Consider the following 26966-nt stretch of genomic DNA (forward strand, 5'->3'; position numbering starts at 1 on the left):
ATGTTGGCTGCGTATGAAACTCAAGGATACAAGATGAGCTTAAAAGTTCATTTCCTACACTCCCATATCGATTGTTTTCCCGAGAACTTAGGAGCCTATAGTGAAGAGCAGGGTGAAAGATTTCACCAGGATGTTCGTGAAATCGAGAGACGATACCAAGGAAGATGGGACGTCAACATGCTAGCTAACTACTGTTGGATGCTCAGGTGGGAAACAGAAGATGGAAAGCGAAAGCGTGTTCAGAGGAGCATCAAAGAGAAGAAGAAAAGGTTTCACAGACAAAAAAAGTACACATGTAGTGTTAAATATGCCATGAAGGAATAGTTTTTTGTTTTGCAAAAAAAACTGTACGTGATAGAGGGAAATGGAGGTCATTTTTGGATTCAGCACCCTAAAAAACATAAAATTTACCAAAAATATCCCATGTAGCTGAAAATGTTTTTTTTTGTAGACCTGTGTTATTTAGGAAAATACTTTTCATTGTTTAATAGGCAATGATGTATGCGTAATTAGGGTTACTTACAAATCAAGTACATTTCCTGCATATTCAACCGTGCAGTGAAGTGTACTTTATCAAATTTTTCTTTATAAACAATTAAAAATTGTATGCTTTATGCCTGAGCTGACATTTTACATTAATTTTTCACACTTCTGACAGTTAAATAAAACAAGATCAATGAAACAAATGTCTAACGTCACGAATAACCGACGAAGCAAACCGGCGTCGGAGATCCGACGGATGTGCCCGCAGCAGAGGGCCCGCCAACTCGCCTACCAAGAGCAGTCTAAAGATGTGCGCAAAGCGGTGACGGCATCGGAGCATCGCGTACGGGAGCGGTGCGCAGCGGCCCGGGAAAACGTACCGGCTGCAGATGCAACTCAAGAGGAAGAAAGGAAACTGCGGGGTGCGCTGATTGGCCAACTAAAAGCGGCTGAGGCGCGTGATCGGATCCGCCTAATGAGACTGCGGTACCAGACTCTCCGGGTTCGTGCTTGCTGGCTACTTGCTATTTAGTCTAGATGGAATACAGTGTTCAAATGTTTGGCAGATAGGTCAAACTGCTCCAGTGCTATAACAGATGAGCTTTTTAATCAAACTCACTTTAAATAAAGACACCAGCTATTATGTAGACCCTAAGTGTTTTGAAATTACCTTTGAATTTCTCATTTTCCTTTTTATCCAATGACTGAAGACCCAGGAGATCAACCTCATGATTTCCTGGCAATCCACTGCCCAGAATGCAATTCGCCTTCATCTGCTGATGCCAGTCAAAGAAGACAAAGTAGCCCTTCATGATACCCTGGATAAGATACAAGTGAGTTCTGAGCTAACTGGTTAATTTATTGCCAGCATTTGATTGATGTTCTTTTTCTCTGAAAACTAAAAGATCTGGAAGTTAGGGGTTCCAGATATGAACCCCAAAACAACACTCATTCTAGGATTAAATTCCTTTATCCCAAGCCTAATTATTTTGTGTGCGTGTTTTGGAATGATCTCACATCTAATTGTGCTTCTGAGTTCTTCTCATGTTCTGGCAAAATCTGTCTTGTTTCAAAGACTTGCTGAGGTACTTAAATTCTCTCCTTGCACATGTAAGGCAAAATCATGTTCTTCAGATGAACAAGTACAAGTCTGTCAGGTTAATGGTCATCCTACCCTGTGTAGTTTCTAACTTTCTGCTTTAAGTTCAATATTTTAACAATGAAATTCCAAACAACCCTTGTTCCTTGTATATAACTGAAAGTACAGTGTTTGGCTATGGTTTCTTACTGTGTAAACAAACATTCATCTAAGAAAAAACAGCAAGGGATTGATTGAAAATGATGAAGAGCTGAATTGGAATGAAGACCAACAAATACGTGGCCTTCTACCACTACAAGTCTGCTTTTGAAAGACAGAGATCCTGCTCTGCTGTCTGTGTGAAAATGAACACAACACAAGGCCCTCAAAGAGTCTCTCAAAGCATTGTGATGGATGGTTGCTCAGGGTCTTTGTAGGGCCTTATCTTAAAACACACCTTTAAGATACATGGGCAAGCTGGACCATGTGACACTGCAGTGGCAATTTATGGTTTTTAAGTGTGGCGATAGGACTAAAAGAAGTAGAGTAGGGTAGAATGTTATAATAAAGGCTGCCGTTTTACACTAAGCATGGTGGAGAAAAAAAACAATTGAGGTGTTGGTGTCTGCTTCTCCTCATCCAGCAGTCAACTGTCGAGGACAGAGGTGGCTAATCTTATCCAGAAAAGGCCAGTATGTATGCAGGTTTTTGCTGTAACTCCCTAATTAGATTACTAATTATAGGACTGATTGGATGAAGAGTCCTCACTCCTGGGTTTGAACAGGTGACCTAAAGGTTAGGACTTTCTTTAAGTCTGCAAATAGAACAAATATACAGTAGATATATAGTAGTCATTTTTTCATCAAAGAACAATACCTAGTTCTAAATTTAACCTACGGTAATTCAGAGTACTTCAGAGTCCGTATTTCCAATTTGTTATTCCTTTTTCCAACATTGTTTTACAGATAAAGTTTATCTAGGTCACGTGATGGTTTAGCTGGTAGCACTATATCCTCACACCCTGAGGTATGTGGGTTTGAATCATTTTCCTGGCTCTGTGTGCGTAGAGTGTGCATATTGTCCCTGCAGTCTAAGGAACAACATGCGAATTGGCATCCCCACTCTGCCCATAATGTGTGAGCGTGACAGTACCATTAAGACTTGCCCAAAACACAAATGATGTTAAAATGATTGTTTGTTTTCTGTATGTACAGAGGGCAAGAGTTGAGCAGCTCCTGGAGGACAAGCAGGGTCTAACATTCATTCGAAGCTGAAGCTATGGGGCAAAGGAGGATCCCTCCTACCATGTACTGCATATCCATCCCCCATGTCAATAGGACCAGAGTCTCCAACATTTTATTGTCCAATTGATGGCAATAAAGACAGTTGTTCTTAAGGTGACATTTGTTATGGTAGTTTAGGAGCTGGATTTATACATTGGGAGAAAGAGCTAAAAGCATGCATTCCCTGCCTGATTTTTACATACCACACGAATGTACATAAAAAGACCGACCCAAACATCTATGTTATATTTAGAATCCATTATTTCTGGATAGTTTTTCTCACCAAAAATAACTTCCCACGCCTTAGAGAACAACTGGGGATCAGGATGTCATTGGAATTGTGTTTCTTAAACAGGACATCTAAAAAAACATTTTTCCATAGACAAAATTGTTTGGTTCATCTTTCAGGTAAAGTGATCTTGAAGTACTCTGCTGTTGCTGAGCAAAACATTTCCATTAACTATTTTAAACAACCAGCCAGGAACTTTGGCAAAAGGTTCCTGTCCAATTCATTTCCAGGGTCCATTTGTAGCCCAGACAGTGGGCATATTTATGTTAGTGACTGTACACTGTAACAGTCTAATAATATTCCCATAATAAAAATGATTGCTTGGTTCTCCATCATTGGGAGATTGTTGACAGAATGGTTTCTGAAGAAGCTGAATACAAAGGAAATGCAACAAAGTAATGATGGTTGTGATTATGTGGCTATGCTGTAACCTAAGTGTCTAATCAAACACCCTTCCCATTAGCAGATGGATGCCAAAAAGGTCTGTTATTTTGTGCTGTAGCTGTACTACCTCCTTGCACACATATCTAATACTGAGGTGTATTGAACTGATCCACACTTTTAACTTCACATTCTGATGTTGGACAGTGTCTTTATCGAATCTGGAATGAGCACTCTACCATGACCAGAGTGCTGGGCTCAGAATCTCATGTGGGATGCATCCAATCTTGTCTTGGAAATAAAAGACCTAGGATACTCTAGGTAACCCTTGTTTTGATCACATCTTTTGCTTTAGACTGCAAACGTGACCTGTAGCATTAAAGACAAACCCTCTGCCCTTACAAAAGATGGAGCAAACAGAAAACGTGTACCCTATTTGATGGGCATCGCAGTGCAAACATTTGCTAAGGAAATAGGGAAAATGAAATGATACCAGAGAAGGCGTGTAGGTCATCGTTTGACATTGCGTCACTCCAGTATCTCTTAAAACTAACAGTTTGAATTTGGTGATTAGTGTATATTACCGACTTACTAAATACATGCACACACACATATATAAGCAAAATATTTGTCACTGTGATGTGTTTGCGTCACGATTTTAATTGATTTCAACTGAGAGAGTATTACTGCCGGCACGTGGTTGGTTGCAGTACTGCTAAACAAAAATACCGCAGTTTTTGAAATACAGTTATGAAGAATTATTAAGAAGCCGTAACTATATAATTATACGTTTAACTGCAAACTGTGATTCTTTTAAACTATACAAGTAACAAAGCTTTTCACATGAAAAGTCACTTACGTTTGTTTGTTTGTGTGTGTGTGTGTGTGTTTGTGTGTGTGTGTGTGTGTGTGTGTGTGTGTGTGTGTGTGTGTGTGTGTATGCGTATGTATGTGAGTGTGTGTGCGTGTGTCTGAATATCGAATTAAGGAGAAACTTAGTTTTGGAATGGGAGAATATACCTAGAAGACAATTATGTTCCAATGGTTTCTGTAAAAAAAAAAGTTATCCCGATATATTCATTGGTTTTCACTTATAACCCATAGTCTTAAACACACTAACTTACACATGTGAAGAAAAACTCATCATAAAGGAAAATGACGGTATGGAAACGAGCCTACGGACTACTGCGGGGTTTGGCGCACTCCGTGATATCCTTAGTGTTTGCTGACTCCTGCTGGTCATTTAAGGGAAGCCGCTCCCCGCGGAGGCCTGAATTCACCAACGTTTGGTGATAAATAAATCGGATGCAATTAATTTAAGAACACATTGACTTATATGTTGTAAGATTTGAGTGATTGATAAAAGCACCAGCTATTCGTTCTCAGTATACAAAAGGGTCTGCGTGTCATGGCAGTTTAGGAAGTGTTATTATTTGTTCGCTTTGTTTCCTGCAAAAATCAATCGCATGTCAGGCTTGACTACGACATGACAGAGTACATTTGAAGATCATCTTTACTGGAACATATTGCCTGATGTTATTCTGAAATTTCTCATTAATTAAGCGCATATAAGTCTTGGAATTTAAGAATAAGTATTGTAATCATAATGTAGTATTTCTGTTTAATGATCACTTAACTTTGTTGATGAAAAGTAAAAAATTTAGGTTACCTCCGTGTTTTAATGTAAAACCGTTTGCTGTTCACTTCGAAATGACCTAAATGAATAACTCCACTAATAACAAATAATCACAATAAATTCACATCATTGTGTTATTAACAGTTAAAATATAAGAAAGCACAAAAAACACGTTCAGATAGAAGTTCGATTAAAATTAAGGTTACAAGAGGGAAGTCCTCCAAGAGCTTTTCGAGTGGGGCTGTTGTTTCTGCGCATGCGCAGAACAACCTCTGCTTCCCTCTGAGGGTGTCGATTTTGAAGCTTGAACCTCGGAGGAAAAAAAAAACTTAAATACATCAAACTCAGTTAAAGGAACGAATGTGCTTCAGGAAACGAACCGGTTATCGCCTTCCAGACCATTTTAATGCAAAAATTGTAAGTATCACTGATTCGAAAACTATTGCATTTTTCTAGTCAGGAGGTTTAGCTTGAAAGCTAGCCAGCTAACATCTTGGTTGTGGGCTTTGCCCGGTTCGAAAAGGTTCGCGGTTCTCTAAAAAGGGTCTTGTTCAATAATCTCCCACAATGATAATGCGGGGAAATGGGTGCCGCAAGCGAGGCTTTCCGGGACACAATTGTCATCGATAGTGACTTCGCGCTGCTTGTTTGTGAGTCGGATGTGGCTGGATGTAGCTTTCTATCGGTCATTCTAGGTGCAAATGCTTTTGATAAGTGATAAACGGTGTTACTGCAGTATTAACTGATACGACAGTGTTGTCCCTCATAAAATAACTGTTGGCAATATGTCCGTGGTCTTTGTCGTGTTACCATATTTTGTGATTAAAAATGCACTGTAGCTCATCGGGGGAAGGGGAGTTTAGTTGTAAATTGGTAGTTTTAAAATAATTTTTCAAATAAATGTCTGACATTTAGCTGGTTGTTTTAACTATTAAAATATATCACCCGACCCCGTTATGGAAAAAATAAACGTAATTGTTCTAAGCTGACATCGCAAGTTTTAACACATAGGTTTATGCTGCCGCAACTATTAACGCATAATTAAGGAGATTTTTAATACTGACGGCAAGGAACATGCTCAAATGTAGAACTTTGAAACTGAGCAATTCCATACTCATTTACATAAAGTACATTTTTCTAATGATATTTAAAAACCGTTTATATTGAGAAATAGCGCTGACAGCTCTTTTTTACATCTTTCTGTTCATTGTTTTAGAAATTATGTGGCAATTTGGACGTACTAGGACATTTTTAAGGATTTTTTTTAATTCGTGAGGTTCGTCTACCGTCCTTCCGACGAACACGCTCCATCTCCCGCTCCCGTTCTTCTGTAGTAAAGCGCGTTCACGAGATGTGCGCGAGACAGTCTAGTGAATGAAATTTTTTTACGTGTAGAGAGAGGCGCGCCCTCGCGAACATCGGTAGAAGGTGAGTGGGCGGGGCTTTCTTTGCCCTGTGGAGGCGGGAGGCATCTCTGCAGCATGGGCTTTAAAGGGACAGAAAAGGATGAGAATAAGTGAAGGTATCAGGTGAGGTTTTTTTTTTTTTTTTGCATGGATGTAGAACAACTTTGAACCGATATATGCAGTATATACGCTGCTGTGACCTTTTAGAGTGGAGGCAATGCTTATTGACTGCATTTGTAAATTATTGGATTAATGGGCTAGCTCACAAAAATAGAGGGATGCTGTGTGGATGGATACATAGATAGACCGCTATACTTTATTGATCCCAAGGGTAAAAATATTTATATAGGACCACTCAGTGTGTGCATTGAAACATAGACTACAGATGCAAGTATGTGGTGTAGATATTAGTAAATACATATGTAGTATGTCAGTTTTTAAATGCCAGGATTGTGTTCTGGCTGCGTCTGAGGGCTGGCATGCCGAGAGGAAGCCTTATCGTGCTTGATAGCAGCGGGCAGGAAGCATCCCCAATAGTGTTTTTTAGCAAACAGTGGTGTAGTGAGCAGCGGGAAGGATGATGTGCTAAAGAAATGACTGTGCTTTGCTCTTCAATTAACTTCTGTTTAAATCACAATTAAGATAGCATCCAAATCTTGATGCTGTAGTTTCTGCAGTAGAAGAGAGATCACATTAAATAGTTTTAAATAGCCTACTGCTGCAGTGCAGAATCATCTTTAAAGAATTTGTCTTCTTTGAAAACTGTTTTGCATAACTTAGGACTTTTTTTATCAAATGCATATGAATATCACACTTGACACCAGAGGGACCTTACCAAGATTATTAGTTTGGAGTGCTGTTTGGAGCATTCTGATGCTTTGTTCTGTATTGTTGTATAGTTTAATTTTTTTTTCCTCTCTATTAAAGAAGGACATTTTGAAATTTTTTGCAATAGTTTACTCACTTTTTTTTTACACACACTGGTGCATAGGGAAAAAAACCTGCATTCTGTACAGGAGATTACAGTTAGGGAAATGTGTTTTTCTTTAGGATGTCTCCTGCAGCACTGAAACTGACCACTGCAATGACTGGATATTGATTACCAGGTCCCAGAGGATGAGAGGATATAGAAGTTGAGCAAAGGGCATGGTTTAGCCATTTGGGTTCAAGCCATTGTTCCTTCTTCCTCAGGAAAGAATAGAAATGAAAAGAAAGCATGTCTTAAGGAAGTGTGTCACATGACAGCGTGCAGCTTCCAGTGAGTCACAGAGCAGCCATGTGCTAATATGGGTCCATCAAGATCACTTCAGCTCAAGTGGTGTGAAAACATCTCAGGCCATATTTTTCCTTCCTCAGTGATCTCTGTGTGCTCGTGGATAGCAGTTTGGTATTAACTACAGTGGCAAATGTAAGAGCTTTGTTTGGGGAAATATCAGCTGTGGTTTTCAGCCATTAGTGTCCCTCTGATCATCTTCCAAACGTTTATTCTGGTCTGGGCCACGGAGGGGCTTGTAAAGTCTCAGGCTGTGGTACACCCTGAAGGGCATGCTTGCAAGTATTTATAGGTGTTACCCAAAATTCTCTGAAGTCAGTAAATTAGCATCTAATAAATTTATTGATATTTTGAGTACCTCCACATTAGATTGTGTTTTAATTTAAGAAACAACATAGCCCTTAAATGGTAGATCTGATGAGATATGGTCTCCACCATGACCCTCGCAAATCAGGCTCCACGGCATTGGAAAATTTTTTCATTTATTTATTATTTTGATGTAATTTATTGCAATTGATATTGTAATATTTTTGAAGCAAAAATGAGTTAAATATATCTAAAATAAGTTCTATTTGGCTATTGTTTATCTACCAGTACAGTTTGTCAAATAAGTTGGTGGTGTTGCCGTGAGTTGTGCCAGCAAATCACTTGCTATTGCTCAATATCGTCTCTGTGGAGTCCAAACTATATCCATACAGTGGAAGACGAATGTCTTTTGGTGACCACTTCTTGCTCGCTTTCTCCTCGCTCTTTTCTTACAAATGCACCGCCGAGTCCAACAGCAGGGACAAAAATGATTGATTGGCTTGAAAAGCACATGCAGAGCTCATGCAAATGTTGCAACAGTAAACAAAAGGAACAATCATTAAAATTGTAAAGCTTGTTAAGTTTTGTTTTTTTATGACAGAGTAAAAATGTTTTAGCAAACTTATTGATCTCTGTTCGGCTAATCTTATTCCCCACCCTTCAGAAAAAAAATCTCTCAGATTTCAAAAACCTAAATAGCGCTGCTTTTGAAAAAACCTTGAAAGTACCATATACTGCAGTGTAATTTCTGGACATAGATGCTGCCCAAGCCTAATCTCAATCAAGCTGACTTTCACGGTCCATCCCATGTGACAGTTGCAAGTGCATAATATGCAGTGTTGATATTAACATCGCACATCGTGTAGCCCTACTCACAGATGCACACAGGTTACATGTTTCAGACTGAGCAAGCACCGTTTAGTCAAACGGGATGTGCTTCTCACGATTTCCCTTTGTCATCTCTGAATGCTGAGATGTATGTACATAGGGCTTCTGCCACCTTCCTGGATGGAGGGGTCTTACAGATGGGAGGTTCTCACTTCTTTTGAATCCAAACGCCAAGCAGCTGAAATTATCCAGGACCAGAGGGCACAGTAACGCCCTGGAAACTGTGTGTAATGTAACAGCCCCAGGCCGCCTACAGAACGGCTGCTTTAGCTAGTCTGCTTTTTGCAGAGCTGGTTTGGTTGGTTTTTCCTCCTTTCGGCCATCCTTTTTCCGTGGCACCGTGCTTGCGGCTGCCTGTCATTCTGCTTGTTGCAGCGAGGCCACTATTCTTGCACTTCTCAGATAATGAGTGCAGCAGTGCTCAGCTGTTAGGGAGAGATTGACAGTTGTCAGTCAAACTTTCCCCAAGCAGGCTGTGAGTTCACAGATAAAGGCACAGGAAACCTTTCATGCTTTCCCCCCCCCCCCCATTTATTTTTCTTTTAAGAGTCTGCTATCACGCTGGGGAATCTTGACATCTCCCTGCATGCTGGTATGCTTTTGTCGATCCTTTTGTTAGGCCAGACTTTTGTTAGGATAGATTCTTGAGTTTTTATGAACATAGATTTTTAAATAATCCTTTTCCTGTTTTAGTCTTATGCCAGGGAGCAAAGTGAACAGTTTCCCAGCTTATGGTGATCCATCACTAGATAAGTAGTCGTGGAGGATAGATATACGTATGGATATTTGTTTTTGGTTAGTCACCTCTCGCACCTGGTTATTACAAATGTCAAAAAAAAAAACAATGGGTCATTATACCATTCAACATCTGAAGGTTGCGATTACTTTGCACTGTACCGTGGTCTGTGTTTTGTCCTTTTTATATACAGGGGTATAACTTTGGAGGACAATGCAATACAATCCACGTTACCAGGGTAACACCAGGAAGTGTCTTTTCATGACATAAATGGGTATACAATGCAAGTACGATGAAACCGTACACTCAGCAATATTTAAAGCCTGCAGACAGAGCTGTTCTGTGTAGCCTTTCTAATAGAGCTAAATGATAAACCCAGTGATGACTCAAAGGTTCTCCAGGACCATCAGTAGGAAGTGGTGACTAATGCTCCGTCTTGCGAAACATCTTGTAGCATCTGTGACTGTCTGAGCCATTGGAGCTGAAGAGTAGGCTGGTGTTTTGGTCAAACCAGAGGCTCTTTAGATCTATTAGTCTAGGTCAAGGGCTCACCAACCTTTTTGAAACTGAGAGCTACTTCATGGGTACGGAGCCATACGAAGGGCTGCCAGTTTGAAACGCCCTCCTAAGCTTCATTTATAATAAACATGTTTTAAATGTTTTTTTCGATATTGTCATTTTCAAATCTATATAAATGCAAATGTGAATAAAGAAGGATAGCAACAGGATAAAATTAAATTTTAGACATTGCTTACTGGTGAGTTGTGCTATTTTTAGACCAGGTCCGCAGGCGAGTCGTGGTCCTTGGGGGTGTCCTGGTGCCCGTGGGCACCATGTTGGTGACCCCTGGTCTAGGTGCTGGTGCAACTCAGGAGCTTCCTGTACCTGAATATCCAGTAACGAGGTGAAGATCTTGGTCTGATCTGCTGGCTAATATAACGCCCGGCAGTGTAACTTAACATCTTAACCTGCCTCGTTGGCATCTTAAGCACAACACAGTTTTAAATGATTTTATTTTTGTTATAATTGCCCAAATGAACTCAATGGCAAGTAAATAAGTGCTGGACAAGATATACAGTTTACTATTACAATTACTTTAGCAAATGCTTTTATCTAAAGTGAGATACAATAGCTAAATCAGGATCAGACAGCCTGGAGCGACTGAGGTTAAGGGCCTTGTTCAGGGGCTAAATGGCACGTGTATAATGATATAATGAAAAATGATGCTTCATTCACATTGTGCCTGAAGCTTTTAAATGTGCATCCTGTGAGCTCACGAGAAGATGTGCCACCTGCTTGGTTTGTGGTCTCACCCGAGCTGGCACTGGGGTCTGGCCAGGCTGCAGTAGGCCGTCCCTCTGTGCAGTGCCTGTGGCATACGAGGGTCCCAGCATGATGCTGTCCGTGTGTCTCAGTGAGACGCATGCAGTGACAGCACTGATTGCCCTAAAGGCACGATCACACGACGAGTCATGCAGCTACATTGTGCTGCTCTGGCCCCGGAAGGGGGGGGGGGGCTGTGTGATTTATGTGCGGGTAGCGGCGTGTTGGGGGAGGGGGGGGAGGATGGGGCGGGGTGGCCCTTTCAGTGCTTGCAGGTCGTGTTTCATCACCATTGTGTAGAGCTGCCATAGAGTGGGACACGTTTTGTGTGGTGTGGGACCATTGTGAGGCTTTGCTGCACCCCTCTCATGTCTCTGTATGTGTCTGTGTGTCAGTACACAGGCCCTATCCCGGCAGATCGAGAACCCTCCATGGTGCGCAGCGGGGGAGGGGGTGCCCCCCACCAGCTGGCCACAGCGACCCTGCCACGTCCCAACGCCTGCTGCTTCTGCTGGTGCTGCTGCTGTAACTGCTCCTGGTAAGTCCTGGCCTAACCACCCCCTCCCACCCCGGCACAGATTTGTGCTCGTTTTCACATTATGGCTCCAGAGGTGAGGGGCACCTTAGAGGATGCCTGTCCAGTGTGGTCGAGCTGTAGATACACGCCATAACTGAAAGAGGTTAAAATAGCCCCCCCCCCCCAACCCCCGCAAAGTTTCACCACCACCTTCTACATGGCATCAAGTGACAACGTAAGCATCCCAGGCTTAACCTCAGGAGATCTGGCTCGATATGAGAATGATGTGAGGCACAGAAGTGGCTCTCGCGTGATCTGACCCTAGAAAATCCCCATTGTGGCACATAATTGGCATCAACCACATTGTCCCCCCTGGACCTGCATCGTGGTCCATCAGATGCATAGTGCAGTTTGTCTAATCTGCTGTGCATGTGCCTTTGCTGTCAGAATATGTAATGGAAGAAGCCTCCAAGCAATCAACTGTATAGTGCAGCGGCAAGTTTTCCTTTAATATGGCAGATTGATTTCGACAGGCTGAGTGTGAAATAGGTTGTAATTGGGCTCCAGCAGGCGTGGACAGACTTGGCAGCGAGACAGAACTCTGCTTCAACGGGAAGCACATTCATCTCTATTGGGTGTCAGTGGCTATTGATATGCTTTACATCCTGCCGTCGTCAGTAGCTGGTTAGCCAGTCGGGGCAGCGGTGATGACTGTCCTCTAGGGGGAGCTGTGGTCTGTGAGGCAGGGTGGACACACGCACACATACACAGTCACACACCCGGGGCCGGTGCTGATTCCTCTGTACAGTGAGTATAAACAGCACGACCCAGAAAGATCATGTATAAACTAACTGCAAACTGCATGCATGAGGCCTGGGAGAGATCAGGACCCGTCGCCCACCCTCTATGTGACACGGCAGGAGTGAAGAGCAGCGGAGGTCGCGGAGACGAGCCAGGGACACCCGTCTGGAGAGCAGCCCTAACTGTGAAGCATGGTGAGCATGATCGTCTTCTCAGAGTCACTCTATGATGCAGTCGCTGATTTCTCAACAAAACCAAAAAGCAAACAGGAACCGATGGCAGAAGGATCAGCTTAGTGTCACCTCACCTGTAAGAGAAAATCCTGGAGGCATTTTCTGAAAACTGCCCATTGAAGGATAGAAGACTAACAGTGATCCTGAAAATGCTGATGTATCTGTCCCAGTGAGATGCTCACACACAGAACCCCTTACCGGTGCTCCCAGCAGCTCAAAGCGAGCGGTGTCCCCCTGTTCCACAGCGCCAAGCCGACGCCGGAGGAGGTACGGCAGTGGGCGGTGTCCTTCGACCAACTGATGAGGAGCCCGGCGGGCAGGAACACCTTCAGGGAGTTCCTGCGGACGGAGTACAGCGAGGAGAACATGCTCTTCTGGCTGGCATGCGAGGACCTGAAGCAGGAGCTGAACACGAGCGCCATGCAGGAGAAGGCGCGGCTCATCTATGAAGACTATGTGTCCATTCTGTCGCCCAAGGAGGTAAAGGGTACCTGCTGAGGACGGGTCCGACGTGCGGAGATGAGGAGTCAGTCTGGCAAAAATAATGTTCTTTCAGGTTTCTTAAACAGCCTGCGGTCTGTCGAAAAATGTTACTAGGATTTAAAATTCCGTTACTTCCATTACTGCTCATTCCGTTCAAGACCACGGTGAGTCTGGAGCTGGTCCCAGTAAGAAACAGGGAACACCCTGGATGGGGTGCTGCTCCGCTAGAGGGTAGGCTTTAAAATTCTTTAGAACTGGCAGCACAGTCGGGCGTCCCCCTGCTTTGTCCCCCCCAGGCTCCCCTGCGACCCTGTACTGGAGAAGCAGCAGTGGAAGATGCACGCCCATGATCACTTTTAAGTTGACATCAGTACAGTCAGATGTATGTGTTGCATTTTGTTCTACTAGATAGATCCAAGATCCATCAGTGTGACGTGAGTAGGTATTCCACCAAACAGTAGCCCTGGTTGTTTGTTTAAACTTTTTTGGCAGTTTTTTTTTTTTTTTTTTTTGGCAAATGGTGTCTTGCCCTGACAGCCATAGAGGAAAAACATGCTCAGACTCACCCACAGACGTATGCACAGGCTCGATCCCCTAAGGCCAACATTCCCGAGGGCGCTCTGCTCAGAGCCCCCTCCTTCTGTTAACTGCCCATCTCCGGGGTTTTGCCTGGATGGATGCTGCCCCCAGACCTGGGCTGAGTGGCCTCCAGGCCCTTCTACCATGGCACCTGAGCATTTCAGACCTGCTAACAGCCCTTTAAGTTTAATTAATCCCAGATGCGATCCATAGGTGGCCGTTACTTTATGACACTGTGGACAGCAGCCCGCTGAGCCCTGGAGGAAACGCCTGTCGGCTTCTACAGAAGAAGCCAGATCTGCAAAAATATCTATCGTGGCAGAAGGATCTGTGGGTTTTTCTTTGTTTTGTAAACCTCATGGCATCTATACTCTACCCCCACCAGGTTAGCCTGGACTCCAGGGTGCGAGAGGTGATCAACAAGAAGATTGTAGAGCCAACGCCACACACGTTTGAGGACGCCCAGCTACAGATCTACACCCTCATGCACAGAGACTCTTACCCCAGGTTCCTCACCTCGCCCATTTTCAAATCCCTACTGCGCACCGGCTCGTGCTCGTCCTCGGAGACGTAGGTGTCCCCTCGCCTGCCTCTTCCTCCCTTCTCCCCGGCCTCTTCCTCCCTTCTCTCCAGCACCCAGGCCACATCTCTCCTCCCTCCCCTTCTGTGGGCCGTCCTCAGTGACAATTCCTTGACATTTATGTAGATTTTTTTTTTTTTCGTCTGCCATGATTTCTGCCCCCCGCCCCCACACCAATGAGGTGACTGTAAATCCTAATATGGCTTCCTTGACCCGTGCCCCGTGACGGGTGGGTGCAATAAGACACTGGTCACTGCTTCTCCACTCTGGCCTTTCGGTCTCCTGTCCACACTCGACCCTCAGATGACCTTATCTCTGTCCCTCCCTCTCCCCGGAGCCTGGACCCACAGGGACAGTCAGCCATTTGCCTTATTTTTGTGTCATTCCCCAAGTGCAAAGGCTGATAGGGTGTTGAGGCTTTGCCAGCGACTCAATGGAAGAGCTAAGAGAACCGGGCGACTGTATAGGAAGCTTGGGGGCCGTCCGTCCAGACGAGCCGGCGTAGTAATGCCCCAGTGGCCATGTGACACTCCTCTAAAACACCTCTACACTCCACAAAGCTGCACATGCACCTCAATGCCCTGGACATTGCGACCCTGGTTCCGCCTCAGTTTCTGCTCTCCAGCTCGGAGCTCGGTTCCGTTTGTGCGTTGGACCTTCCCTTTTGTTCTCTCCCTCTCCGATCGAAATTAGTTTTTAGTTTAGGTCCAAAACTTTTACTCTTTTTTTTTTTTTACTTAAAGATGTATAAGTCTGTATGTACTGTTTACATATATATTTCATGGCTGTCATGTTGCCACAAATTATTTTTCAAATTTTATCCAACATTTTCATGCGATCGGTGTTATGTGCATTTTCATCTCCTACTTTCTGAAGTCCAGGGTCATGCCGGGAAAATCCATTAAGCTCCAAGCTCTTGTTTTCAAAACTGAAAACCGAGTCTTTTTTTTTATTACAAGTATTGGTGTTTTTGATTTTCAGCACAGTAGCAGTTTTCATTTGATATGCAAGGTGACAGTGGAGTGCTTTCTAAATGTTATATATTTTTTTCCTTTCCTTCTCTAATTAAGGAGGCCATAAGCCCTGTATGAATCTGTGTTTTTTATGGATCTCCAAATGGCAGTCGGCCCTAAATCGCTCTGTGAAATCCACACAGTTACCGGACTGTGCAGAAGCAGGGCCACACAACATAACTTCATGTGAAGCAGGAGGTTACCGGTTCCGCAGAATGCAGGTACGCTTAACTCATATTGAAATACATAGCTGATATAACGCCCTTTGTTTTTTTCTTTTTATTTGGTATAGAATACAAAAAGGAATGTTTGGCTGTTTCATTAATTTGTGTCTGCTGTGGAGTTCTGATTATTTTGTCTGGAAAACATGACGTTTCAGTGGAAAGTTCCATGCTCTTACAGAGAACTGGAACTCTGCGTTAATCAATCAGATTTTGATGTGTGTGTGAGTGGTGTAGGGTTCGGAAAAGATACATTTTAAATGGATAAAATGTCATAATCCATGGTCAGAATGCCTCTTTCATGAGAGCAGCAAGTTGATTGCGAAGTAGTTTTATCCATATAGTTATTTCTTGCTGTTATGTGGAGGGAACAGAAATTGTTTCTGCTGGTTCTTAGCGATCAGTTCAAGCTGTGGGCCAGGATGGTCGACACCACTGGGACGAAAACTGCAGCTCCCAGAGAAATACTTCATCACATTGTTGGGTGGAACAGCAGGCAATTAATCAAATTTTGGGTCCCCTTATAACTCATTTGTTCTACTCTACCCATATCTGCTATGTCTGTTGACATGGAGTGATGTGCTGTATGGGGTTAAATGGTATGTATGGCTCCTTAGGTTATTTCCATTGTAGATCCCTTGACCCACCCCTCCCCCCCTCCAAGCTCCTGTGTTTTTTTTTTCTCTTAATTTTTTTAAAATGTAAGTCAAGGGAAGGTTAGTGTGGCCCCTGTCTGTAAAATAACCCTCACTTGGGTTACTTGATGAGATACTGCAAAATGCCCAGTGCTACAGGGTAGCGGCATGGGGCGGAAGCAGAGAAACCTGAAACTTCCTCAGAGAACCTTCAAGCAGAACGGCTGAACAGCGCTTTGGAAGACGGGAGCGATATTGTCATTTGAGTTCATCTCGATTCCTGTACGTACGAAGGAAGATGCCGTGATCGCATCTGATATACCTCACATCGGCTTCCGTGGTGGACAGGGAACATTTGGCTGCATCTGTCTAGTGATTGTGTCAGTTTTCTTGATTGTCTGTCTACAGAATGTAATACACTTTGTGCTAAGGATAACATTGCTATCGGATCATCTTCAGGGTCTTTTATTGTATTTTATATATATATATATATATATATATATATATATATATATATATATATATATATATATATATATATATATATATATATATTTTTTTTTTTTTTATTATTATTATTTTTTAGCTATTACATGAAGATGAATTCACATCCAGTGTATACGTATTTATATGGTTGAGTAATATGAAATCTGCAGAAGACAATGTAGAGCTGCTCTGCGTGAATATAGCATCACTCAGCATGACTCACACGGACTCACTCCGCTGCTACCTTTGCAGTCTGGGTCCATCGGCCTGCGGTTCTCACCTCTGCCCAGTTCTGGTCATCCGGAACGTTCCGGTGCAGTGGGGGGCATCGAAGCAAAGGGTTATGAACTCACACTCGGGACATGTGTGTGGGTTTGGACATTTGTCCTCGCTGTTCACATACCATAAGTAGTACCATGAAAATGTATCCCCCCCCCCCCCGATATTCTCCACTCTTGTGTACTTTAACACAATGTAATTTCATCTTTGGCTCAAACTCAAGGGTAAGTGAGAACCTGAGTGAACAACTAAGAGAAACATTTGATCCTTATTCAGTGTAGGAGGTTATTTAACACCCTGAGCTGCTCATGTAGAAAGGTAATTTCCCTTTTGCTGTCAATGGCTGGTTCTGCCTTCGTCCGGTTCAATGGCTGTAACCAGACATTTCCTGTCGTTACTCTTCATTCAGAGCATCTGGGGCCTGCTGTCTCTCAGTCTACGTGGATGAACTGCTTTACATCCGGATTTGTTTGGCCAGTCCAAAACTTTACATAAAATTGGCTAAGAAAGATGCTATTTAAACCTTTTTCTTTTTAGTTTTCAAAGTGTGTTTCAGCTCTTCAACTTCAGCTCACAGAACAGCCTGATGTCATACTGTGGAATCCTCTGGGACAGAGCAGAATTTATGGTTCATTTAACGATGGCAGGCGGTCATGGTCCTGTTATGGCAAGGCATCCCCGAGCCATGACGCACTCCCACGTTTAACTTCAGCAGGAAGCTCTTACTGTAGTTGCCTTTGGTTTCACTGGTCTTGAGAATATTGTACCACTGTCGTTGACTTTTAGCCCAGTAGATGCTGGCTAACTTGAGCATCCCTGTTTGCAATCTGTCTCTCTTCATGCTCTTTTTGTTTCTTTGCATTTCGCCCAGTACCTTTCTGAGGGTTCTGACTGCTTTTCTGAGCCCACGCTTCCAGAGCCTGTCAGTGTCTGAACCTTGTCCTGTTATTCTTTGTCTTGCCCTTAGTGAGATTTAGCCCAGGCTGCCATTCCCGCAGAGATGTGCTGCTCCCTCAATCTCTCTCCGTCAGGACTGGCAGCGGTTTGCTGAGGCTTCAGAGTTGTAGCACTAGCATTGCAATCCTTTTGCAGGTCAATATGCATCAGCTTCTCTCCAGAGATCATAAAACACAAACCTTTGTCATGTATAACCTCTTTGCTTATGACTATATTTTGGTGGTAAATTAACTTTGATGTTCAGCAGAGTCAACTGAGTTTCTGTTTTGTTTTTTTTTTATCTTTAACATTGAAACATTCAACCCACACATCCTCTTTGCTGCCCACAATAAGACAGACCCAATCAAAACCAAATATCTTTTCACAGTAACAGGTCTGGTAATTTGTAAGTTCTGACCCTAGTCCTTGTGCGTTGTGTGCGTGCGTGTGCGTGCGTGCGTGTGCGTGCGTGCGTGCGTGCCTGTCTGTCCGTGTGTGTATCTGTAAATACGTTCTGTCCAGCTCTCAGGATTTACCCCTTTGCAGTTGAGCTTGCAGTGAGGGCTGCTAACACAGAGCCTATATACATGGCAGTAAGCCTGTAGTGTGTGTGTGGTAACATGTCTATCCATCACTATACTGCACCTGTTTTTACTCCATCCTCTTTAACTGCAAAAACTCGGAGGAAGATGACAAAACACACTGGCATTCTCTTCTTCGTCTTCCTGTCTGTCTGCCCGCTTACCTTCCTTTCTGTCACTTTTCTGTTTTGACTCAGTGCCAGAGATGCCAATCACCATCTGACCTAAAAGTCAGCTGAGCTGAAGCAGAACATGCATGTGCACATCTGAGGATGTGTTCACCGACGCATGCTCTCGAAACAGTATTTTTTTCCCCTCTGTCTTAAGCAACATCTCATATCGTATTTCAGTACTGTGAAAATCGTAAGGTTTATCAGTTGTTGCCATGTGCCATGTTTGTTCGTTTATTTTTATCCCGTGTTTAATCTGTTAGGATCAAATTGCTCAGCTTGATTTTAGGTTTTTACAGAGAGGGACGGAATCTCTCTATTTCTGCTCTAACCTGCGGATACTTTTTGCTTTATGTGTGTTTTTGTTTGTTTGTGTGAGTTTGTGTGTGTGTGTGCGCACACGCACATGTGCATGTAATTTAATTGGTTTTACTCCAACACCTTGCCATATTGTACAATAGTTTTCTAGGCCCTGAAATACAAGTGGATTATGCTGTTCTCGGTAATACTTGTCCTATGAAATATGTTTGTGTTAAACATATTTGAATTTCAGGACCAAATGTTTTGTTATTTGATTGTGTTTCTCTCTCTCTCTTTTTCTTTTTTTGACACTTGTTTTGTGGGGTCTAGTGCACTCTTAGTGGGTGTCAGCCTAGTGGGTGCTGGTTGTGCTGCTGCCACAAGGTGGCAGTGTGTATATGCATAGCTCCTTTGTGGCATCCCAGCAGGAAACGGCAATTCCCCAATGTACCATCATGTGCATATATGTCATGGTTTGTTTTGTCTCTGTTCACCTGTATGTTTTTTATAAAAAAGATAATAAAACTTTTGTGTTCTTATTTTTTTAAAGGCTCCTCTCTTCCTGCCTTGCTGCCCATCCTTCATCAGCAACTACTTTCTTTATAAGTTGAATCCCAGTTGATTGACATGCAAAGTTTCATCTCAGTTACAAGCCACAGATCCAGGGTTATGACTTGTGTGAAAGGGTCACCTTTGGCTCTGTTAAGGCAGATTCTCTGAGTCTCGGTTTTCACAGAATTCTAAAAACATGCAAAACTGCAAATTCAGAAGATGCTTTTTGCTTTATAAATTTAAAACTATGCCTCTTCATGATGCATGTATCTGTCAGTGCTGATGTTACTGTTGTGGAGCAGTCTAATGAAATCTCCCTATGACGGAAGGACACAGGCCTTGTCAGAATCGACCAAACTGAAAGTGAGACTCTGCAACTGGCTGGAAAGGAACACTGTGATTTTTGTGTTTGATGCAATCCTGCTTCAGATGTTATTGCAATCTAACGTTAAAGTGTTTTGTCTTTTGGGAGGGAGAAAACCGATTAAGAAGGCAATCTATGGGCTTCTGAAGAGCGGTCCACCCTGAAGATGCGTTTACTGTTTTATCCTCATTTTGTGAGTTAAGTGATTCACTGAAACATTCGGTCTGTGAACCTGTGGCACGGTAAGTTATTTCCTCACCCTACATGATCCCATAACCCCCTGCCCCACCCACTCAAAAATATCTATCCTGAGACTCAGCATCCCAGTGACAAAAGTGATACACAGCCTAGGGCACCAAGTTATGAGGATAATTTTAGCTTTTTTGGCTCTACATCGATTCCAGTTGGAACACCACTCATCCCAGCTGGCAGTGGATTATCCCAGAGACTGTCCCCCCTCCTGGAGCATTTGGGATTTCTCTGCATAGCTACAGAAATAACAGGAGGTCCTTCTATAGCAGGGCTCTTCAAATCTGGACCTCAATTCCAAATCCAGGCCTTGTTTTCAGTTCTCCCAGGTAGTTAGTTTAATAATCGCTGATTCTGATTGGTCAGAGGCTGGAAAACCAGCAGTGCTCGGACCTCCAGGACCCTGATTTCACTAATAGGGTTCTATAGGATGTGATGCCTCACTCTGCATAGCTGCAGACTATCTGATTCTTTTATGTTGGCTGTGAGCTTGGCCAAGTGCCGCTGTGGCCAACCAAGATATCACTGTCCTTCGGACTGAACCTGCGAGGAACCACAGGGAAAATTTTAATTATTTTCCTCGGGGGAGACGGGGAGGAGGGCAGCATGTTGGTGCAGTGGGTAGCACTGTTGCCCCAGCACTAGAACCTGGGTTTGAGTCTCCACCATGGGTTTGCATGTTCTCCCCATGTCATCACGTGGTTTCCTCCAGGTACTCCACTTTCCCCCCACAGTCCAAAAACAAGCTGAGGCTAATTGGAGTTACCATATTGCCCATAGGTGTGCATGTGTGACTGAATGGTGTGTGATCTGTCCTGGGTTGTTCCCTGCCTTGTGCCCATCGACTCCAGGATTGGCTCCACATCCCCCATGTCCCTGAATAGGCAGTTACAGAAAATGGATGGACAGATTTTCCTGGGAAAGGCTCCTCCATTTTGTTTTTATAAGTCATTGATGGTGAAGGAGACAAAGTCATAAAACAGCAAAAAAAAAGAAAGTGAGAGTTTGCTCATGCCAGGACAAAAAGACAGAAGCCAAACAGAGCGAAGCCTGAGGCATGGTGGCCTGCGTGAAATGTCACATGCCGCTGGTGGGAGCAACGGCACCGTCTTCACAGCGTATCCTGATAAAGCTTTGACTGTCTCAGCGGCCCCTTGGCCTTCTGGACACCGGCCAATAAGAAACGTGGAAGTGCAGAGCATGGGCTGCCAGCACCATGCCGTTGGCGTGCCGGTCCCAGCTGAGACACCCGCTTCTGGGAGGGAGCTGAGGAAGAGGTGAGTAATTTCTATCCAGTCCTCGGGCAGTTTGGACCGTGACTGTGTTCATCAGAGCTGTATTATGCCTGTTCCTCCATCTGGGTCCCACAAAGCTGAAAAGGCCAAAAACAAGGGGGGGGCAAATCCCATTTAGGACATGAGCCCCGGTTTACACAGTGTAGCAGGCAGTGTGGTTGTGCTTTGGCCAGCAGCTGTCTGCTTCAACACAGGTTTTCTTTGGCCAAATCTACAATCCACCCACGTTCTCCGATGACCTAGGAAGGTCGCCACGGTTACTAATCTGATGATGGATCTTGCCAGCTCAGGGCATAAGTGCTGCTTAAACGTGCTGAAAAAAACATAACATTCCTTGGAAACTTTAGGCCTTGTGTCCTCTCCTATCACACATTGCTAGAAGTTAAGAGGCCCGTGTTATTGTTGTTGTTTAGATGGAATAGCATATGTTTGCCTCTTGATAAGGTTAATCTTGTTCACCATTACTTATTTTAATATATGTAGGCTGTGTCACTGACCCTGGATCGCGTCTTTTTACAATAGCTGTGAGAACCACAAGGTCATGAAGTCATAATCCAGAATGTCTGGTGTGGGGAAAGGAGGAGTTTGGGGGACTTCCAGTCCATTCTTCCCGCTTTGGGAGGTGTCAAAAATAGCATCATGTGAACTTGACCTCTCTGACCTCCGACAGATATGCAAGCCCGTGTGTTAGTGGGGGTTTGTTTTGTTTTTCTATATGTAAATGTGTATCCTGTTGTGCCGTTCGGAGTGTGTGTGTGAGTTTGTGTGAGCGAGAGAGAGGGAATTTCATATGAGAGTGCCTCTGACCTGAAATCCAGACCAATACGCAACTAATGGTTTTACTAACACACATTGCATCGATAACAATTCTGCAGCAGCTCCCAGAACCAGCTGTCTGATCAGAGGTCCATGTTATCCAGCTTGTGCCCCTCTTCTGCAAGGACCGTGAGCCTGAGTTGTTCTGTTCAGTGCCTGAAAGAAATTATAGTTAAGTGGGAAAACTGTAGTGTTAGTGTCCCTTAATTACTGTATCACTAGCTGGTCCTAAAGAAGGTGCTAAGGTAGTGCTAAGGATCAAAATGCCTTCTGGAAGTAGCAAGAACAGACCAAGGTCCCGTATCACAAATCTGGATTTTTGGATTAGCAAGATAATTTGTTGGATTTAAGGTAACCCACTATAAATGGACTTTATCTTCGTTCACTTACATTTAGTCCAGGCTACCTTAAATCCGACAAGTTATCAAGCTAACCAACAAATCTGGCTTTGTGATACAGTCCCCAGCTTTACAAAGCTGAGGTTTTAAAGCCCAATCATGTTAGTGAGCTATCTGATTATCATTAGATGATAGTCAGCTAGCAGCTTGAAATTAACACTATTCCATTGTGTATGCAGCAGAGTTTGCATCAACTTGTAGTCAGTTTACTTGTATTTTTATTTTTTATTTTTTTTGTCTTTTAAGTAATGTCTGTAGAAGAATGGCCCGACCTCCAGCTTCCTATTGGTTTCAAGAACAATGGCCTTCTCAGATTTCACCACCCTGTTTCCATTTGGGATTCAGGCAGCAGCCGGGAGGCTCCGCCCCTTTTTGCTTAGTGGTTACAAGGGCTGCCTACCCTGCCCAGTCTGTGATTGGTACATGGCTTAGTATATTTGTTCCTCTCATATGACACGGCCGACAGAAGTTTTAAACTTTGTTAATAGAAGGGCTTATTCTTGGGTAAATTCTGACAGGAGCCTTCAGTTTGCTGCACCTTCATGGCCCAGAAAGTCCTGTTTCTTTAGGTTTGTATGACTGGTGAATTGATTTAGAATAAACCCAAATACGTATCCATGGACGGCAGCCCCCAGGCCAGGGCCCAGCCTTCACAGGTCACAGGCTTTGATAGGGTCCAGGTGACCGACTTGAGACCCTCCTTGGGTGCAGACCGGCCCCCGGGGACCGAGCGCAGAGCTGGAGGGGAATCCCGGGTGCGACGGCCGATGAACGCCTTCATGGTTTGGGCGAAGGACGAGCGCAAGCGGCTGGCTCTGCGGAATCCCGACCTGCACAACGCCGTGCTCAGCAAGATGCTGGGTAGGAGCTCCGAGGGCCCCGACTCGCACCCGACTCGCACCGTATCCCTCTCTGCTTGCATCTTTCAGTCCCTCTGGCGCTTGGTGACCCTCTGTGACCGTAACTCTGTTTCTCTTTGCCTCTCACCGTGTCTCTGCCTTTTATGTATTGTCTGTGTTGTGTTTTATCTTTTCGGAGTAGTTTTGCACTGTAGCCTGGGTTTGAATCCTACTGTGCCGTTGCGTGTGTGTGTCTGGATGTTGCACAGGTTTCTGAAAATATACAGTTAAGTAAATTGGCATCTACAAATTGCTTATTGTGTTTGTGTGTGTGTGTGGGGGGGGGGGGGGGGGAGGTTATGTATCTTTTACATTCTGTGGAACAAATGTCTCCACATTATGATAAAAACCTGTTACTTTGACTTTGTGGTCCCACAAGGGGAAACTCATTGACTGCATTCAAAAACTAAAAATGCCAAAAGACTTGTATTTTCTTTGGTTACTTATGGTTAAGGTTAGGGCTGGGTAGGGGTTAAGGTCGTCATTGTTGGGATTAGGGTTATGCCCATAAAAGTGAATGGACAATCCCCACAAAGATATGAATACAAACGTGTGTGTGTGTGTGTGTGTGTGTATACACGCACCCTGCAAAGGATTGAAATCTCATCTAGGCTGCACTTCCTGAGACAGGATCCAGGCTCAATGCAACCCTATACTTATTAAGTGGTTATAGAAGATGGATGGATCCATTTTCTTTGCTTGTCTATAGATTCTTCTGTGTCTTTCTGCATGTCTATCTGTCTTTCTATCCATCTGTCCATTTCTATGCTTTCCCGTCTCCTGTTAGTGCATCTGGCATTGCTTCAGTACAGTGCAATGGTTGTATTACATACTAATGACTTACTGGTGATTAACCCATTTATTTATTTACTTATGCATGTGTTATTTTATTGGTATGTCTTTGGACAGTAGATCCCCTTATCTAGACCACATTTGTAATCTGTTTCACATTATCCCATTTTCTAATCAGTTTATTATAAAGCCCTTGATTACCTGGTATAAGGGTGGTGGACGTGGGCAGGAATGTGGGCCTGAGAACTTGTTTCGGAGCCTCTGGGTTAGAATATGAAGCATCCTGTCTATAAAATGAGTCTAAACATGCCCTCAAGAAGCTCTACCTGGCCTGTGGATGCCTTGTCGGGGGGGGGGGGGTCTGTTTTACCTGTACACCTGTACACCTGAAGCTGCTGCTTGTTCTTGCCCCCCCCCCCCCCCCCCCCCCCAGGTCAGGCGTGGAAGGCGCTGGGTCCAGCCGACAGGTGGCCGTTTGTGGAGGAGGCGGAACGCCTACGGCAGCAGCACCTGCAGGACCACCCCAACTACAAATACCGCCCCCGCAGGAGGAGGCGGATTAAGGCTGTTAAGACCCAGGAGCCCCACCTGGTGCCCCACCTACTGCCAGAGCCTGAAGGCTACGGCCTGCCAACACCCAGGCTGTCCCTGCCAGACGGGCTGGAACGAAACAAAGGCGAAGAGGTGTCGGCCACCTTCTTCCCAGAGCATGTGGAAGAGGGAGTGGTCCCCACAGTCCTTTGGGAGAGGCCTCACCCAGTGAGCCACCCCCTTGCGACCCCCCAGGGAAAAACCTGGCTGCAGCCTCAGAGCCACCTACAGCCTGCCGGTAGGTACTACGAGTGCTTCTACACCGAAGACGGACATGGAGGGGGCCTCGGGCACGGCCTCATGGGGCCAGCGTGCCCCCACCCTGAACCCGCTACCACTCCGGTCTTCGATCCTGGTTCGGACGCCAGCATGGAATTCTGGACGGATGCGGAGTGTGATGAATTCGAGCAGTATCTCAGCAGCTCGGATCGGACTCCACTGGAGGGGGTCGCGCCTGGATGGGGTCGGAATGCCCCCCATGTGGAAAGCAGCCCACTGATCTCGGCACTCTCGGATGCAAGTAGCGCTGTCTACTACAGCACCTGTATCACGGGCTGAGTGAAAGGGCAACCGTCACCCTGTAGGGGGCGCTCTCCACAGGAGAACCACTGTAACTTTTTAATAATCAGAGCAGAAGGCGAGATGACCACAAATAAGAAAATTTTAAAAAGCAGCGAAAAAAAGTTTTACTAAACTATACAAAACTGTTGCTAACAGTAAGATCAGCAGCAGCATTGGAAGCATGAGGTCGTTACGGCATTAACACGTAGTTTAAGAAGGCAAATGGGCACCATAAGGCAAGATGTGCAGCTGAGCTTTAAACGCAGTGCTGGGCAACACTGCTGCTGTTGTAAACGTAGCATTGTCACATTTTTCGGATGTCTTTGTTTTTTGTTTTTTTTTCCTCACCACCACGGTAAATTTGCTGGTCAGAGAACGCGCTCAGCCCTGGAGGAAATAGTTTTGCATTGTTTGGAGAGCGGAGCATGTCAGAGTCGTGGCAGACTCCCCTTGTACCCATGTGAATGCACATCCTTTAAACTGGGGGCCTGGGGGGCATGCTTTTTAGTATGTAAATCAGAAACATGCGCTTTCAATGAAACTATATATTTATAATATTATTTTTGTTGACAGTGACACTACACAAGATTTTTTTTCCCCCTAAGATGAAATAAGGAATATTTAGTTTCCAGACTGTTTGTCCCATCAAATAGTTGTCAAGTTATTACTTATCTTTCTGTCATCAAACGGCGTCATTAAAATGAGTTTTGACATACATTTGGGAATGAAGTGAAGAATGATACGTTTGAAAAATATTTGTTTTCTATTTTTCATCTGTAAAACATTGTCATTTTAAAATTTCCTCATATCTTGGGATCTCCTGTTGGTTGCACATAATAAAGCTATGGTTTTACGTCACTCTTTAGCATCTCTGTGAGTTTGTTTATCGGGTCTGTGAGCTGTAAAAGAGAGGGGGTTTTGTTGGGTTTTTTTTCATTAAAATTCACATAATCACTGCCATACTGCTTACATGAGGCAGAATGAGGCAGGATACTGTTCTTTGTCTTTGAACAAACGGTAACATGTAAGTTATGTTACGTTCTGCTGCCTCATTCCATCTTTTTCGATTTCTTGAATCAACCGCAAAATGAGCCGGGCTCAAAGGCAATTTTGCCAAACCACTGACAATAACGAAAACATTTCTTTTTTCTTAACTGAAACCGCAGGAACATTTTTTCCCCTCTTCTGCTTGTTTTTTTTCTGGAAAGAAAATTGTGTTTGAGGAATAAATCTCTTGCCATTTAGAAAGTCGTGTTTTGTTCTGCGTGCAGTGTTTCATATTGTAAATATCAGATTTAAAATTGATCTTGTTATTATCAAAGTTATTGTATATGTTTTAAATAATATATTTACTGGTATGTGTAGCATTTTCTGGAATAGTTATGTGAAAGTCACAAATCAGAACCATAATTTCAGGTTTTTTTTATTATGCAAGCAAAAAACTTTACAGTCACTTCTTCAATCTTGAAAATTTTGCTTAGTAGTTATATCCATCTGTCCATCCATCCATCCATCCATCTGTCCGTCTTCTGTGACACCCATCCAATACAGAG

The 26966-nt window shown here is 43.8% G+C and overlaps 3 protein-coding genes across 5 annotated transcripts; all 3 read left to right on the forward strand.

Annotated features, from left to right (window-relative positions):
* Positions 1–685: 685 nt before the first annotated feature.
* LOC111839846 (protein LKAAEAR1) lies at positions 686–3280 on the forward strand. The gene is made up of 3 exons (XM_023804115.2): positions 686–985; positions 1194–1316; positions 2776–3280. Exons 1-3 carry the CDS (start codon positions 686–688, stop codon positions 2833–2835), a joined length of 483 nt encoding a protein of 160 aa, XP_023659883.1. The 3' UTR covers positions 2836–3280.
* Positions 3281–5399: 2119 nt separating this feature from the next.
* Positions 5400–15613, forward strand: LOC111839817 (regulator of G-protein signaling 19). The gene is made up of 5 exons (XM_023804069.2): positions 5400–5567; positions 11478–11620; positions 12520–12594; positions 12879–13113; positions 14081–15613. Exons 1-5 carry the CDS (start codon positions 5511–5513, stop codon positions 14267–14269), a joined length of 699 nt encoding a protein of 232 aa, XP_023659837.1. The 5' UTR covers positions 5400–5510; the 3' UTR covers positions 14270–15613.
* Positions 15614–16715: 1102 nt separating this feature from the next.
* LOC111839820 (transcription factor Sox-18B-like) lies at positions 16716–26271 on the forward strand. 3 transcript variants are annotated; one of them, XM_023804074.2, is made up of 3 exons: positions 16716–21338; positions 23282–23431; positions 24695–26271. In XM_023804074.2, the coding sequence occupies exons 2-3, from the start codon at positions 23338–23340 to the stop codon at positions 25408–25410; spliced, it is 810 nt and encodes a 269-aa protein (XP_023659842.1). In that variant the 5' UTR covers positions 16716–21338; positions 23282–23337; the 3' UTR covers positions 25411–26271. The 3 variants fall into 3 exon arrangements, with proteins under 3 accessions (XP_023659842.1, XP_023659843.1, XP_023659841.1); XM_023804075.2 differs by lacking the exon at positions 16716–21338 and adding an exon at positions 22896–23139; XM_023804073.2 differs by lacking the exon at positions 16716–21338 and having other exon boundaries at positions 22897–23431.
* The last annotated feature ends 695 nt before the right edge of the window (positions 26272–26966 follow it).

The sequence above is a fragment of the Paramormyrops kingsleyae genome, chromosome 8 (assembly GCF_048594095.1).
Source record: "Paramormyrops kingsleyae isolate MSU_618 chromosome 8, PKINGS_0.4, whole genome shotgun sequence".
NCBI classification, from domain to species: Eukaryota; Metazoa; Chordata; class Actinopteri; order Osteoglossiformes; family Mormyridae; genus Paramormyrops; species Paramormyrops kingsleyae.